General features: G+C 41.0%; 2 protein-coding genes across 4 annotated transcripts in view; one reads left to right on the top strand and one right to left on the bottom strand.

Annotated features, from left to right (window-relative positions):
* SLC4A10 (solute carrier family 4 member 10) overlaps positions 1–4,095 on the top strand; it is a 208,353-nt gene extending 204,258 nt beyond the window's left edge. For all 3 annotated transcript variants that reach the window (XM_047083717.1, XM_047083716.1, XM_047083719.1), the window contains one exon: positions 3,955–4,095. In XM_047083717.1, coding sequence (XP_046939673.1) covers positions 3,955–4,021 — 67 coding nt within the window. In that variant the 3' untranslated portion in view covers positions 4,022–4,095. The remainder of the gene's footprint in view (positions 1–3,954) is intronic.
* A 7,304-nt stretch (positions 4,096–11,399) lies between these two features.
* DPP4 (dipeptidyl peptidase 4) overlaps positions 11,400–17,356 on the bottom strand; it is a 78,650-nt gene continuing 72,693 nt past the window's right edge. Inside the window, exons 24-26 of the mRNA XM_047084951.1 lie at positions 14,366–14,438; positions 14,030–14,103; positions 11,400–12,511 (exon numbers count right to left, since the gene is read on the bottom strand). Coding sequence (XP_046940907.1) covers positions 12,410–12,511; positions 14,030–14,103; positions 14,366–14,438 — 249 coding nt within the window. The 3' untranslated portion in view covers positions 11,400–12,409. The remainder of the gene's footprint in view (positions 12,512–14,029; positions 14,104–14,365; positions 14,439–17,356) is intronic.

Here is a 17,356-nt window from a genome sequence, read left to right as displayed (position 1 = left end):
CTTCTCTGCTTTTCTTTGGTTCAAGCAAAAAATTTTATGTCATAGTATTTTAGGTACTCCTTAAAGTAAATAGTATAGTCAGGTGATGCTTTTCACCACAAAAAAAAAGTGTTGTAAAACAATGTAGTGTGCTTGAAGCAGGTTCAGTTTTAATTAGGACCATCCTTTATATTTTGATACAACCACTTGTTTCTTACTCTTTGTTTTTATTTTTATTTTTGTTTACATTTATTTATTTTTGAGAGACAGACAGAGTACAAGTGGGGGGAGAGGCAGAGAGAGAATGAGACACAGAATCTGAAGCAGGCTCCAGGCTCTGAACTGTCAGCACAGAGCCTGATGTGGGGCTCGAACTCCCAAACCATGAGATCATGACCTGAGCCAAAGTTGGATGCTTAACGGACTGAGCCACCCAGGCACCCCTGTTTCTTACTCTTTGGACATACCTTCCTCCTAACATGAGATTAAAACTATTGTGCAATGAAAGTTTATCTTTAGATGGATTGTCTGTAGCTTTCCATGTGAAAAATTCCTCTTGGTTAATGGTTAATGTCTTTCATCTTTATAACAGTGAAACTTGGCAGAGTGTGTGGCTTCCAGAAATCCAAAAACCACCAACACTAATAACAACAATACCCTCCCAAAGCCATTGCTTTTTCATGGTGTGTCTGTTGAAGGTATTGAAATCTGATGACCAAGAACTCTAACAGTGTTGTGCCTACTAGAGTATCTCTTGGTGCATAAAACTAAACTAAACTAAACCCAAACCTAAAGACCCATTTACCAGGGTCTGTATCTCTTGAGGCCTAAGTTGGCTTCTTTGCAGTTTTTGACACAGCCCCTCTCCTTATTCTCCATCCTGTCCCTTGCTATTGGTCCTGTATGCCTATTAGAGAAGCTTAGATACTTTTCCACAGTGCAGTTGGGAATAGCACTTGTATTTTATCCATCATTTCATCCACTGTTCGTTGTCCACAATATTTTATCTTGCCTGATTGAAAGAAGGATATCAGAACTCACTGAAAATGTGACCACATCTGCAGGATGTCTAATTTGATCCTTGTTCAACAGTGCTGCGCATACATGTGACAAGGTCCTCTGTGGCTTCTTGAACTGGATTGGCAGAAATAGGTCTTGTTAAAATCCACACATTGCATCAGAATAGGCGAACAACTGACACCGAGATTGACATTTCTTGGGAAGGTACCTGGCAACATTAGGAAAAACAGTGCTTGGTGTTGCCTTGGTGGCAGAGGCTAGGCTCTGGGACCATCTTCTCTGCTCCCCTCTGGCCGCCCACTTCCACCACCTTCTTCTATCCTGGATTCTCCTCCTTTGCTGTGATTTCCTAGGCCTATGCCCTGTCATGACTTCTTGGTAAATGTTGTTTGCAACAACTATTTTGGTGTGATCGAAACATAACAGTTTCATAGATCACTAGTTGGCAGCATGAAGGTAGTGGGTCATGTTCTGCTCTCTCCTGAAATATTATTTCTTTAGATTTTAAAATGTGACTCCTCCAGGGGCAGGGCACTGTCTCATCTCTCTTGTATCCCTTGGTCTTTGCAGAGTACCTGGTACCCAACAGCTATGTAATATGTATCTACTGCAATAGCACATCATAGATGTGCTACATATTTAGTAAATATGTATATTTATTACAATGAAAGTTTAGAACTTATTGGAATCGTGAAAAATGAATGTAACAAGGAAATAAAGACAGTAATAGGCATACAGTAAGAAGATGGGTTCAAGTCAATAGTATTTTTCATGGAAGTTTTGAGCTGGTTATAAAATTTCTGCTTTATAAGTTTGTTGAAATCTGACACCAAAACCACCAGCTTTAGAGAGGGAAAAAAGCCCTGATCATTTAATCGGTTATTGTTTTGTAACCAAACAACCAGTAGGACCAAAGCAGGACATCAGGAAGAAGCATTATCTGTGAATTAAGTCAACATTCTGAATCTTTTCTCACCACTTGGTGACTAATAGTGCCACTGGGAATGTGCTCATTTATAAAAAGCTTATGGAACTTAGCATTATGCACACAGGAACCGCGCCAGTGTGTCTGCATCCCTAGGGTCTCCTACAGATGGGCTCTTGTAGTCTATCTTTCAAAAGATAGGGCCCCACTGCGATTGAGAATGCCAGCTTCAGAATCCTGGCCTTTGAGCTACAAGAGAATTTGGGGACTCATATAGTTCAAATTTACAGATGAGGAAACCAAGCCGCAGAGAGATTAAACAACTAGTCCGAGGTCACAGAGTTCCTTCTTGGCTTCCGGAAACTGAACCTAACCTTCCAGTTCCAAGTCCAGGCTTCCTCCGCTGCCCCATGCCTTCCCTTTTTCACTGGCTTTGTCTGGCGGAAGAGAAGAGACGAGGAGCCAGGTAAAGCCCAAGGAAAAGTTAATTTGAAAAGTAGGATAGCAGCCACTTGTCATATGAAAGGCACTTAAAGTAGAAGGAAGTGAGTCATGCAGATAGAGGAGTTAAAAATACAGAGTTAAGGCTCTCAACACATCATGTGCACACTGTCATCTCTTCTTGTGGAAGGAGAAAAGACAAGGGAGAAAAGTTGCTTTGCTCTGACCTGTAAGTAGTGCGTGCTGAGAAGTGTGGCAGGCATAAACCCGGGTGCCATAGACGCTCGCTCACACCAGCTCGCAGTGCTGGCAGCGTGCCACGGACGGCAGAAGCTGCAGCACTTCTTACCTGATGGCGCCGGGTGGTGGTGACAACTGAGAAGGGCTGTTTCGAGCTTGAATTGGAGGAAAAGCAATTTGAAAAACACACTCGTAGAATGTGTCTAAGTTGTTGACCACTAAGAGAGCTGCGCAGGAGGCCGCATAGAAAGGGGGGGTGGGGTGGGGAGGAGGCTTTAACTGTCACTTTATTACTTGGAGAAGAGTTCTAAAACCAAGGGTTTCCCCACTGTCAACTATCTCATAAATTCAGGTTAAGGGAAGAAGTGGCCAGTGAAAGTGTGTGGGTTCTTCCAGCTCGGGGCCCCAGAGGCCAGTTGCCACTCACCCCTTGTATCAGTGGCAGGGAGGGACAGGAGAGGCCCCAGGTGGGGGCGACGCTGCCCTGTGCTAGGGGTCACTGGGGAGTAAGCCATTCTGTGCACCCCCCGCCCCTGCCCCGAAGTCTGTATTCTTGCTGTGAGCTTCTCGCACGTGAGCACACTGTTTGAGTTTTCCATGAAAACTGTCAACATGAGAGTAGGAAAAGTGATCTTTGGGAAAATACCAAAAAAATACCCCACGAAGACAGAAGTGGTAGAGTTTTGTTACCAGCTTGCCCGCTGATAAGGTTAATTGGATAGCAGATAAAAAAACAGAAGTCACTTGGGAATGAGTTCATTACAGAAGCAGTGAGGTAAAGCATTGTTCCTCTGATGGACAGGGTGACGGTCAGTCTGCACAGGTGTGTGGGGTGACTGCCTCCCCGACGACAGCGGAGATGTGTCTTTCCAACAGACCATGACATAGTTCTCACCAAAAATCAGGATCCAGTCTGTGCACAAAGGATGAGCCACTCGAGCAAGCCCTGAAATACCTACCGTGACATCTCTTTGGTGTCATTATGATGTCAGTGCTTTCTTCAGACGGGGGCAGGACTGGCATTTTCAACAATTAGCAGTAATTCCTTTGCCCAAATGAGGACCATGGTATTAATCTTGCATGCTTTTGGAACTGTTTAAAAATGTCTGATTTTTGTGTTTTAGTTACTGTTGTTTGAATTTCTCCCTTTCTGCAGTTCTTGGTTTCCATCTCACCGAGTGCAGGGGGTTGTAATTGTTGCTATCTAGCTATGCTTCGCAGCATGAAAGAGCAATGCTAAGGGCCCATGTGGTACTTTGGGGCTGATGGGTTTTGTGTCTGAGCAAGCAGACCTCACAGTCTCCGTGCTGGATTGCAGTAATACATTTCTCCTTTTCTTCCCCCTGTAGCACTGAAAGCCGAAAAGAGAAGAAAGCGGACTCAGGGAAAGGTGTTGACAGGGAGACTTGTCTATGACTTGATCTTCAATTTATTTTTTACATATATATGAGAAGAGCACCACAATTATTAATAAAACTGCTTTGATCATGTATTGTAAATTCTGTCTCTCATCCCAAATCCACCTTCACACTGTAAGTAGTGCAATAATTTGTTTCATTTCTGTGTTTAAACTTCTGAACAGTGAGATACCCTTGTGAGCATATACAATAGCTAATGCAAGAATCTCTGTGCTCCTTGCTGTATGTTAGACATTTGTAAACACTGGATTCTCATCGTTGGTTTTATGAGAGCAATAGCTTTCTTAAAGAGATGTCATATTTACCTAGTTTGTATTTTCCTACTTTAGTGACCTGAAGCTACCTGGTCATTTCATTCAGAAGAATTTTGGAAGGTAGTCTTACTTCTTTTTATTTTTTTATAGCTTAGCGTTAGTGACTTCTTTCAGAAGACCCCAATCAAAAAGTTTGTTTGGAAACATTTTTTAATAATTGTATTTATGCATTTCCTTGATTTATTACGATACATTTAATACCTAAGAGTTTATACATCTAACTAAAACTTAAAGTCATTTGAAAAAATACATAGAACCTGTTCACAACTTGTTTAAAAGAATCAGAAACTAATCAGAAAAGAGTCAAGTAGTGGTCGGTTAGTGATTCAAGTTGTGATTACACCATCAAATACTAGGCTTGTATGAAATACTTCCGGAAAACTTTGTAAGTTTTGTGAGATTTTCAGTATAAATCTTTATCAGAAATATGCTGTTAAATTTCTCTCCCATTAAAAACAAATGTTTTCCAAATAAACCTATTATACACACTCGTGGAAGGCCACATGGTGAATCCTCGTACGTGAAATTTCACTCCCCAGTTACTCTGCTGCTAAAGGTCACGTACTGCTTAATGCTGCTTCTGAATCATGTTCTAATGTTAGGCTGACAGGTCTCCAACTGTAATTTTTTCCTTCTGCAAAGCTCTTTTCCACTTTTTAATTGAATGCATGTTGTAGAAAAATAATCTTTTAAATGAAAATTTCAGATTCTGTTTGAGAGGGTTCTGTAGATATTTCAGTCCATCTGAAAGAATCCATTTTTACTGAGCTTGTACAAGAGGAAGCAAAGTTAAGAATTTCCGAGCATTACTAAAAATACAGTATTTCATTTCTTTTTAGATGAATGTGAAGTTAATAAAGATGGAATCTTATAGTGCTCTTGTTTCCTAAGAATCACCAGTGATCACCAACCTTATAATCTGCGGTGTTCTATTTTACAATAATTCAGAGCCCTGTGGCTTTTCCAGACTATTAATTACATATTTTGTGTATAACTGCATATGAACAGTGAAAAAAAAATCCTCTTGTGATTAAGCTTGTGAGGGAAATTTAAAAAACCCAACAAAGCTTCCATTAGGTTCAACATTTTGATACTTTCTGAAAATTCCTCTTGCAGTCTTTTGAGGAGCCATCTCTTTTACGGAACATAAACCTAAAAACATATACAGATAATTTGCAGTTAATAAAATCTGTGTTTATAAATGCCAAGGAAAAACACAGAAATTTTCCATTCCGAATGTGTTGCCTTTGTGTGTTTTATAATACAGATACTACATTGTAAACATTCCCATTGTTTTATGATTTAGACTAGCTGTGCATGCCAGTCAGTCCTAAAAGCAGCCTCCTAGTGTTTTAATACATTAATAACCATTCTGTTACAAATGATCAGAGTGAATTTAGACCTTCACATGATCACTTATTTGAATAAGCAATCATATCCAATGAAATTCTGTATTTCTGAGTATTTTTATAGTTATTTTGTTCTCGTGTGAATTTTAATGCTCTATGTCAATCCTAATATTTTGAAATCATATAAAATATAAGAAAAAAATGTAGTGTTATATATTTCCTCCTAATCTCCTCAGATTCCTGGTCAAAATTACTGAATATCTTGAATGTAATTTATTGCAAAGTTCAAGTAATGTGTAAATGTGACTAGGATATTGTGGTTTTCACAACTAAGAAATGTTATGTGGAAATAAATATTTATCCTAATTAATTTCCTTGCACATTTTAAATTGTGATGCAAAGTGTCTTGTCTTTTTTCTCCTTAGTGTTAGTAAATCGATGTAGAACATTTTGATTGTTTGAACATAATATTTAAGTTTAAACACCCCTGTGAAGAAAATTTGGTGATGCAGATATTTCAAGAGTGTTCAGACAATTTGAACCTCATGAACAGAATATTATGAGAGCTATAGTAGGATATATCTCTTCATTTTTCCAGAAAGCAATGAATTGGGTGCAAATGGCATTGCTCCCAGACTAGTAAAACCTTCCAAGGTCTTTGGTAGGCTTTCCCATTATTAGAACTCCATAAACTTCGGTTTTTACCCCCCCCCTCACACACACACACACACACACACACACACACACACTGGGAAAAGCGTTTCCTAAAATTTCTCTCCTCCCTGTTACAATGGGTCAGATGGGACTATTTTTCTTTTGTAGCCGTCTGCCAGTATGTTATAGAAGTAATTACATTCAGAACTCGAATGTACTTTAGTATTTTTCTCTTGACTCGTGAGTATACTTTATAATTGCTGCCATTTAACAGCCTTTGATACTGGGAAGTTTTTCCCTAAATTTAATCTGAATATCTCCTTGGTGTGTAGTTTAAATTCATAGCTTGATAGAAACTCTCCACTGACAATTCACAAGCCACTTCTATTTCAACACAATCCCTAGATCTAGATCTTTTAGGATTTTTCTTGGCTCTTAAAAGTGTGGCTCATTTTTTTTTTTTCTATCTGCACTGATCTACCTCTGTTCCTGCTTAGCTGTAGCTGTTCACTCCTAGTCACCTGATTATTTTACTATTGTTTCAAGATTGCTACCCAAATGTTCTAATAAACTATCTCATATATTCATCAGTTGAAAGGAAATGAGATTTACAAGCATTTGAAAATTGTGTGAGAGCGATGATTGTCTAAATTTCCGTTGGGAAAGATTACTTGTAATCAGTCCCCTCGAAGAAGCCCAGTGTTCAAGGATTGCTTACTTTATTTTTGAGATCTCTTTGGTTGTTTTCCTCAGAAAGCTGCAGCTCACTGATACAACTCCAGTTCAGCTTCTGTTGGTGTACTGGCCACTACTTTTGACCTGGAACTTTGAAAAGAGCACTGTGGTCCTTGCTTCCAAGGGCACAGTAGACACATAGCTAGAGCACAATGCGGTATGTACTGAGTTGGCTGCATAATGAAAGCAGAGAATAACTTAAAGATGGAACTTTGAGTAGGGCAGAGTTTGAGGAAAATGTTATATAAGAGGTAGCATATGAATTAGGATGGAAATAGGGAAGGAAACCTACTCCAAGAGCTGCAGAGATTCTCAAACACATGCCAGTATTGAAATAAAAATGAAATAAAAAAGTAAAGCTATATGGTGTAACCGGAGCCTGACATATTTGATGTATGGCGTATTTGGAACCAAGCAAACAGCCCAGGATGGTGGAGTGTTAGGAGAGTAATGACCTGTGAGAAAAGGTAGAAATAGATGTTGGTCACTTCTATTATAAAATGATGTTAAATTGTATATTATGATCTTTGCCCTTTGTCCATTAAAAGTTTTGAGTAATGGAGAGGCGTGGATTTTTGGAAAGATGAGTCTAGCAGCGCAGTGGAAGTCGACTATAGTGGGGGACAAAGTGGAATCATTTCCTTAGGGATCCAGGATGACTGCGAGGCTCAAAGCAAACACTCTGTGAGTGGTCTCTAAACTTTTATTGTGACTGAAACCCAACAGGCTGAAGCATACTCCTTAGGTATGTAGGTAACTCCAAATACAATAGTTTTACTATAAATGTTTTCATGTCGAACATTCCTTTATATGATATGTTTTGGGTTGTATCTGAAAAGAAAAAGTTCTGAAAAGCATGGTATCAATAGTAATCCTGAGACTATGAAAGAAATGTAGGTGTAGTACAAAATTCAGCCAATGGCAGCCCGTATGAATCCAGAAACCACCTTTCCCCGCCCACATTTTCACCCCGCTCATCTCATAGTTCTTACCATGGTCTTAGCTTTGTACGTAGATTCTCTTGCTTCTGGTGTGTGTAGTTCTAGATTTCTGCCATGTGACTTATTCTTTCCATTTGTTTATAAGTTCCTTAAAAATTAGGAATAGCATTTTATCCCTTCTTTGTAACTTTCCAGAGCCTAGGTCTGTGTTCGGATTTTTCTCCAGCTGGGAAAGGCTGCGGACAGAATCCTAAGTAAAATATATCACAAAATGCTGCTGCTCATCTTATTAAGAACGTATTAAAGATCCAAGAAAAGACTCTCGCTGGTATGGCAGTATAGAAAGAAGCAAAAGCGAATGCTTACTGAACACCTTTGTGTACCCAGCACCTGTAGACACAGACACCTAAGGTGGGGAACTGTGTAATCTATGGAATCATCGGTGGAGTCATAAACCAAGATAAAAAGCTCAATAGCCGTGAATAGGAGGAGGGGAAGGGTGGGGGTTGAGGGTGCCCGCATGGATACAATGCCGGCATAGTGTATGCACAAATCTTCACAGCAAGGCAAAAATTCTGTGAAGTAGGTGTTTTTGTACTTCTTTCAAATTAAGAAACTGGGGTTCAAAGAGACTAAGTAGCGCTCTTGAAAATGTTTCTCGCTTGAGTGGTGCTGCGGAGATTCTAACCCATGTCCACCTTATCCAGGCTGCAGTGCACTGAGTCTCCAGCAGGAGGCGAGGAGCGACTGCCGCCTCCTTAACAAGGTACTCCTTCCAGGTCACGCAACCAGAATCAAGTTAAGATGAGTAATATTTCTTCTCAGTATGTTACACTTTCTTTGTGACTCATATTTTTGTGATTAACACTGGAAACAAAACTTGCCCGATGAAGTTCTTTGCTCACAAGTCACAAGTATCATGACTTTAGAGAGGAGAAGCTTCATGAAATAATCAGGGTTTTGGTTATTTGATGGGTCACGCTTCTCACCAGATACGTGTTTTAAATAATCTGTTTTAAATTGGGATGAACTGTTCAGCTGAAAGATTATGAAGAATAACAAATTTCGTTGAGCTTGTAGAAGTTTAAAGTCTGTAACACTAGAGAAGATACCCTTCTCAATTTAGCAGTGGGGAAATTACTTTTTATTAATTCCAGTTCTCAAGTTTAAATGTTAATATTGTCACAGGAGATATGCGGAAAGATGATAAATTTATACTGAGCACGACATTGGTCTTACTAATAATACCTTGCTCTGAGCTTTTCTTATGGGCAGTGATGGTATGCTTTATTACTTACTTTCGTCTCTCATTCTCAATCACCTATATACCTCAGACATAATACACACTGCAGACCATTGAGGATGTGTGTAAAAAGGATCTCGGACACTGCTGAAATAACCACAAAGTTGACAACAAAATTCTCTTTATGCAAAAAGCCATCCTTGTGTTTTGGTATGTTTTTCATTTAGAACTTAGTGCATCTTAAATATTGTGCAAATCTAGTAGTTTTATAAATTGCAATTCTCACGTCAACTTAGCTCAAAAGCAGCAAATACCAAGTAGTAGCATTGGTAGCTTCAGTGACCACCTGTGAATAAGAAAGAAAATGCCTGGAATGACATACAGCCAAAAATGCCTGGAATGACATAACATACAGCCTGACGTGATAATTGATCTTTATGGTGGTGGCTTTAGAGGATGAACTGATCTATGCCTTCTGTTTGCGAAGGCATGGAGGTATATCATCCTTTTTAGCAAGGTTTCCAAAAATGTCCATAAATAATTTTCGAGTGACTTTCTAAAAATCTTGAGCAAAAAGTAAAAGCAAACTCTGGATCTGTAGAAGAGATGTGACTGTCGCTCCTTTCCTTTGGTGTATGTGCTGCTCCTGGGCACTGCTGAGCTCCAACAGGTTGTGTGTGATAGGAATCTTAGCATCTGTGCACCTGCTGAGGCCGCAACTGTCAATGGCAGGCAAGTCTTCACATTTTGGTACTGCACTTCGTTTCTGTGTGTCTCCAGCTTAGCCTCAGATGAAGTTTATCTCTAAGTTATTTGTCAATGTCTTTACCTTCTTTTCCCAATAAGCCCATTTAAAACTCTTATTGGAGAGTAACTCTTGCCCTAGGAGGGCCAAATGAAATCTACTTTAACTTTTGTAACCCTCATTATATGAAAGATACATGCTAGAATTTTTTATTCCTTCTGAGCGCCAGAGAAAACATTTAACATGTTTAGAAACTACTGTTGTACTATATCAGATGTTACACGGGGGTCTTAATATCTGTGTAGTATCTGATACTATATAACACCTACTATTGTATAAAATAGTCTGATTTCTGTAAAATATCTGAGATTGTGCAATATCTGATGTTAACATCTGATATTGCCAAATGGTCTGAATATCTGTACATCTGATATTGCACAATATTTGGTTTCAATTAAAAGAATTTCTACTTGTTTTTGTGACTATTAATTCAGTACAGGGTGTGGACATATGATCTATGACTACTGTTTCTAGATATAGAACTCTGCAGGGATTGGCCCATTCATGATGATTGAACTCTATTAAGAAATAGAATTATGACAGGGACTTTATAGGTTTGAAGGTCGATTTATGTCTCTAATGGGTGAGTGGGGTTTGAGACTTAAGGTGAAGCTCTTCAATGACATGGTCCCGAAGTACAACTGAAGCTGAATTTCACAACCCTCTGTCCATTCCTATGTGTGACTCACTGGTCTTATGTTGAATTGATAGATTTTTTTTTCCATTTCTTCTACTTTTAGATTTTTATGCTGGAGCTCACTCTGAGATAACTTTTTCCAGCAAATGGTCTGAAGCTAAGTCTGAGTTCATAAAATCATTTTTTTTTTAAAACGAGGCCATTTTGCAGGTAACGGAACAAAAAAAAATCACATTTCCTCAGTTATCTGTTAGGCTAAATTCAGCATCTGAAATCTATGCTTTCATTAATATAGATGTGTCAGCCACAAATAATTCAACCCTTAAGTAATTGAATTTTTTCTTAACCTATACTGAGATGATATTGTTGATGTTATTTGTTCCTATAATATGAGCGTCATCGTAGTTTCCTGGAATAAAATTGTAAATTACATAAAAAATAAAAATTATTTGGGTTTTTCAAATGCTATAGATGTGTGTGTGATAACAGAAATTATATATGTATTACATAAAAACCCTATGAACTGCTTAATTTAACACATTTTTATGTATCTGGCTTTTTTTTAACAAAAACTGAACTCTCTCCATGTTTACAAGGCAGTCTGGGATAACAAGCAAAATAAACAAGAGCCTTTCTGGATAAGCGTGTCCATATGCCAGTGTGGTTTAGGTCTCATTCAAGACACAAAATGCATTACCTCTGAAAAAATGAAGGAACATTTATTCGACGACCAGGAGAAATTCCACAGGATGTAGAACGGGAATAATAATACATCACTTTGCAGTTTATTTTCAGTTTTTAAAAACAAGTCCAAGGAAGTTAAAATCCCCTTTTAATTAAGACGCTCAAAGAAATGACATGAGAAAAACTGATGCAAGGACTCCTTCAAGTTAGAATATGTGATACAAATATTTTCATCTTTTAACAGGGCAAGCTGATGTGCTCACATCTCAGTTCCAGGCTGCCTCCCTCAGCAGGAAACATCAGTATTTTATGAAGCCCGTTGGCAGTACTTTCCCCTCACCCTTGCTGTGCTTTCGTAGCACCTGTAGCCATAACCAGCACCTGCGGGCCTTGCTTTGTTGCCAGTTTCCTTCTCATTTCTTTGGAGTCTATTCAACTGCTGTGGTTTTACTTAGAAGTCGGTGCTTGCATTTATGATTTCCTGAGACTGGTTAAATAATCTTTCTCAGAAAACCATGCCCATCTAGCTGTGAACAGCTCTCCTCCAAGAGTTGCTGACCGTAGTCTGGTCGGGTCATTGGGCTCGGACTTGACTTCCCAGCCATGCCTCCTCACTTCTTTTCCTAACCCTCCCTCTCTCACCCCCGCTTCAGGGACATCACTGTGTTCCCTTTAAAGAAGAGAACACGCATGGGCTGGTCCAGTTAGAAAAAGATGAACGCTTCCCAGGGAACCTATGCAGAGCTCCCATACGAACAACTCCTAGTTGTTTCAGCAACTGATGTGGTAATGATTTTAAATAATAAACAGAAACAGACGGAATACTTCAAACTTGCGGAAGGTAATAATCTGTCGTGAAGACAGAAGTCCCTTCTTAGGGTTATAGATATGAAATTTGGGAACAAGAGTAATGCTGAATTTCTCGATTTGCGTGTACTTTTTTTTTCCACGATCATCATAACAGTGCAGCTTTGAGACAGAACAAAAATGGCTTTCAATGAGGTTTGGCAAGCCATTTGAGGTGCTAAGGTAAAGAGAAGCATTGTTTTATGAAGTGGCTCATGTGGGTGTATATGTGTTGGTGGGCTGGGCCGCTGGCAATTCCATGGTCTTCGTCCGTATACCACTGCAGAGGAAGAAAAAGGTCAGAAGTAGGAAGCCAGTTGTCTCCTTTTTTGTAAAAAAAATAATTCAAATAAGCTCTCAACAAGCATACATAGAATTAAAACGTTATTTTAAGGATATACACATGTTCTAATGAAACTATCCAAGTCCATTTTAAGATCTGGCTCAAAGGCCCCAGAACCACCTCATGCGTAGGAAAGAATGTTTATCCCATTAAGCACACTAGTTTTAATTAAGTGTTATCAAGTGTCAGATTACTCCTACACTGCAGTGAGAGAAACGATATTAGAATAAATGAGTTTGTTAAAAGCACTCGTATGCACTCCTATGTTACCAAGGAGCTAGAAAAATCTATTTCAATATTTCATATATGTTTAACAGGAGGTCAAAAGTCAAATGTATTATTTGCAAACACACTTTGATTTTTCACTGGAATTTTCTATCTGTGTGTCTGCTATTTATGAAAGAGCTGACCCGAGGCAAAAATTTATCAATTCATCCTACATTAAATAAGTGGGAAGTCACTACTGGGCAACCATAGAGTATGGAGACATAAATGAACTTTAAAAAATTGCCTAATTAAAGCATCGTGTCTCTTCTTTGAATAGTAGACAAATAAACCTCGACCTCTTAAAAGAATCTGACCCAAAAGATATATACCAGGTTTGGGGTTTGTTTTTTTCATTTGTTTGTTTTTGGTATCAAATAACTGCTCCACTCCCATATGGTGGGCACCCTTTGAACTAATCACAGAGCAAAGGGTGTGTGTGTGAGAAGACAGTGAGGGAAAGCAGGTTTTCTAGCGGATACAGGCAAGAAAGCGATTTACACAAAAATATTTAGTGTAACACACACATACATGTACATATAAATATACACACATACATACATATTTATACGTTGGTTATATACACACACAATCTCTTTTTCCTTCTTGACCTGAAAAGGTCTATTGCAGAAAATGAATTTCACTTAATATCTAGAAGCATCCTTCTATATAGGCAACAACATCCCTAGCCATTTCCAACTCCACAAAACAAGCCTAACTGTTCATTACCTGTGGCTGTTCAACAAAAGGTAACGCAGCCGTGCTGATTATTAATGTCCCACTGGTGTTAGAATGGCTAGTAATACGTCCTAGACAGAAATGGATTTCCATACTGGAGCTGAGCTATTATCATGCTGGTTCCACTTTAGAATTAGTCTGCCACACATTTACTAAGTGATTACTTTTGAATCAAAACAGGGAGAGACTGAACAACCACATGGATAGGAGAGCAGTGTTTTGACACTCCCCAGATATGCAATATTGTGCTTCTCAACCCCCAAGTCTCTAATAGTATCGAACACTACTCTGCCTATGGCTTTAAGGCTATCACTTCCAGCTTCTTATTGGAAAAATAAAAACCCTTTTAATTCTGTCCCTGTGTCCTGGGGCTGCCTGAGGAGAAGGAGCCCAGAGAGGGGCAACTAGACCCCACCAGCAAGTTCCCTCCGTTTCCACCAAGTTTTGCTGTACCATTGCTTGGAAATCCACTCCGGCATCCACCAGGGCTTTGGAGATCTGAGCTGACTGCTGAAAGTGAACGTTATCTGCAGAGAGAGAAAGGAATCATAAAGTAACTAATAGCAGCTCCTTTTCTGATAGGAAGGGTGGGAAAGGCACAAGAAGAAAGGGACTATTTGAAGTTCTAGGACTTAGCATCCCATTTAGCCCAAGACAAGTGAGTTGTGGAAAGCAACACTGTTTTATTGAAGTAAATGTAACAGTCTTGCCCCTCATGCTTTTGTTTTGTCAGTAGTGAAATTGCAAACCTGTCTGTGATACTAAAAAGTCTAATTAACTGAAACTCACCATCTGCTGTTCCATGAATAAGGAGGTACTCAACTTGTTTAAAATTTTCAGCTCTGCTCATGACTGTTGAATTCTGGAATTGGGAAAAAGAATGTCATTATTCAAAAAAAGATCTGCCATAAACTGATTTTTCACTTCAGTTTACAAAATAAAATGTTTTCAGCTGGGGCCCCCTTTGATACAAAATATAGCAAACCGATATTTAAGCAAATGCTGTCTCCATGCATGGCAGAATGCACAGCATGCCCTGTGCCTGGGAGACAGGACTGGAAAGGGAGGATGTCACATCTTCCCTGCACATGCAGGCAGAGGGCACCTGCCACCAGGGCTGCAGGCAAAACCCCTTGAGTCCCAGATCCCAGATTGGCTGTGTCCTATGCATTAGCACAGGGCAGAGTCTCATATTAGCAATGTATGTTCCATGGGCTTATGCTGTAGTTCAGCCAAAAAGTGTATTGCCATGGCAACCATGTGTCACATGGTGCCATACATGCTACATTTCAAAGAGCCTGTACATAGCATTTGCAACTGAACATACTCTGCAATATGTCACATGAACTTTGGTCCACATTGCTAGGCAATGAATGAGGAGCAAGTATTACCTCTTTTGGAACAGATGTTTCAAGCCTAGGCAAATGTAACATATGGGAGGGGAAAGGGGTGAAAAAGATCAAGAGTGGCCTCAGAAAATCAGTGGGTTGTTGTTATCTGCCTCATTCTGTATTAGGGAAAATCCTGCTATTGGATCAAGCCATTCCCAAATCAGCCAGAGAAATAGGGCAAAACATTGAGAGGCTAGCTTTTTGAAGACTGGCCTCAGGCAGGCAGGACTTCTAGGATGGGGGCGGGGCCTTCATGGTCATCTCGTCTTGGTTTGGGGACGTTTACAAAGCTGGGATGAAGGTACAAGTGTCACACAGACATCCTAGTGCCTTTGGGAGGGGGGTGAGCTGGGGTTGGCTTCTATTGTCTCCTTATGGGTCGGACAGAGGAAGGGCCAGTGGTCTTCCCGTAGCTTCAAAAATCATCCAGCTATGTCTTCAGCGTCTCGGGAGGTCAAAGTCAACGTTACGAGTGCCAAGGTTTGTATTCCACAGACATCTTTGTAGCTAACACCAGCTTCGTATTTTTTGATGGGAACCCCGATGGTCTGGCAGGAAGGGGATGGGGCTAATGTGAGAGGCTTTGTGTTCTATCCCGTTTCAACACCGGTGAGCTGTGCACCTGGAGGCATGCTGCTCCCTGAATCCTGTTTTCTGTGAAATGGGAATATTTGTAAAAACACTGCTCTGCTCAATCCTGCCAACATTCCTGTGAAAGAGGTCTGTAGAAACCCTCCTTTCTCCATGGAGTCTCCCAAATTCAGAAGTGAGGAACTTGCACTAGGTTACACCTGTAGGAAGTGTCCGCTGGGCACGGGGTCTGACGGCGGAGGCTTTCGCTTGCCTTGCCGGGCTGAGGCCACTAAAATTCCCAGCAGCTCATGATGTGGTCTTCAGCAGAGGAGCAGGGAGAAACAGGCTGTTAAGTGACGGTCGTGGAATCTGTAACGCGCAAGGACACCGGGTATCCTTCGCGCTGGGTTCCCACGCCTTCTCAGGCTGAACTAAGCGAGAGGGAGCTGGTCTGCACAGCCCTGGGAGACTCGGCAGGCGTGTTTTCCCACGAGGCCGCTGATGCGGAGCCCTGAGCGGTTTCTTCTCGCCAGAGAGGGAAGGGTCGAAATCACTCTCCCCGAAGCACAGAGTAGGATTCAAAGCTTGAGGAGCTGGAGGCTGGGGCTTGAACACTGCCCGCGAACAGGGAACGGCTGGCCGTCGGCAACGGGAGCCCCAGGCCCTGGCGCTCCCGTCGGCGTCCCCCTGAGCAATCCTTGCTGCCAGCCCTGCTCATGCCCGGCGGCTTCCACCACCTCGGGCCGCCCCCCATGAAATCCAGCGCTCTGCTCACCCACCGCGCTCGACTTCGCCCTCCAGACCTGACCCACAGGGACAGCCCCGGCACTTCACCTCACCTCCCAAAGCCCCCACGGGGCCTTCCTGGCTTGGCAGCGTGAACAGCAAAAGCTGCTCCCACAACCTCCACGAGCCATAAAACTGAGAAATGTCATTGAAACACGGAGTAATAGTTAGGAGACATATAAATACGCAGGACAGTTAGCAAGGAATGTGATAACTACTGGAGTTTGGACCAAAACAGTTTCTGGCTGCCTTTTTTTTTTTTTTTTTCTTAAATGGAGTGAATACAGGCTGAAAGAAGACAATTTTTATAAACAAGTAAAACCCTGAGCCTAAGATAAATGTTGTGATGTACACACTGTAGCTGTGATGAACTAGACATGGTGAGAAATGCAACATACTGAGAAAAAGACGAAAACTGTGATAAAAGTGTCATGATGCAAATTGTTTTACATTAACAATATTACACTACAAAGAAAGAAAGACAAATACTTTAATGCGGCAAGAGAAAAATAAAACAAAAGCTTCCCCTGCAACTGGGAGGTAGGTGTGCCTTTTCCATGCACGGTCCCCCTGCTCCCAGGGACAAGCCTCAAGAGGGGCCTCCCTGCTCCAGGTGGACGGCTGGGCAGGAGCGGGCGGCCTGGAGGCCCACACCCGCTTTCAGGCCCTCAGGCTGCAGAGAGCCTTTCCCCCCCCCCCCCTTGCCCAAAGACGTGGCCGCATCACCCTCGCCTCTGGCACCACGGATCATCCGCTACTAGACCAAGAATCCTGGCTTCTCAATCAAGACAGACCCTGGGCTGTCCCCTGTGTGGGACACTTGAACCTGTGGAAGGCCTCGCCCCAAGCCAGAGAAAGAGAGGACATGTTCACTGAACATGTGGTTAATGATCAGAAATAATATCATTGTGCTATTTTAACCCACTGGGATAGGATAATCCCCATTTGCCTATCGATGGCAACAGAAATAGCAAAGGAAATGGATGACTAAGTTAGAAGCCGAATAGTCTATCACCAGCTACTAAAAAGG

This window comes from Lynx rufus, unplaced genomic scaffold (assembly GCF_022079265.1).
Source record: "Lynx rufus isolate CCGP_SWC_20201006 ecotype Redwood Valley unplaced genomic scaffold, mLynRuf1.p SCAF_2, whole genome shotgun sequence".
NCBI lineage: Eukaryota > Metazoa > Chordata > Mammalia > Carnivora > Felidae > Lynx > Lynx rufus.
The sequence above is the reverse complement of the archived record's forward strand: the minus strand, read 5'-3'. Positions and strand labels throughout refer to the sequence as shown.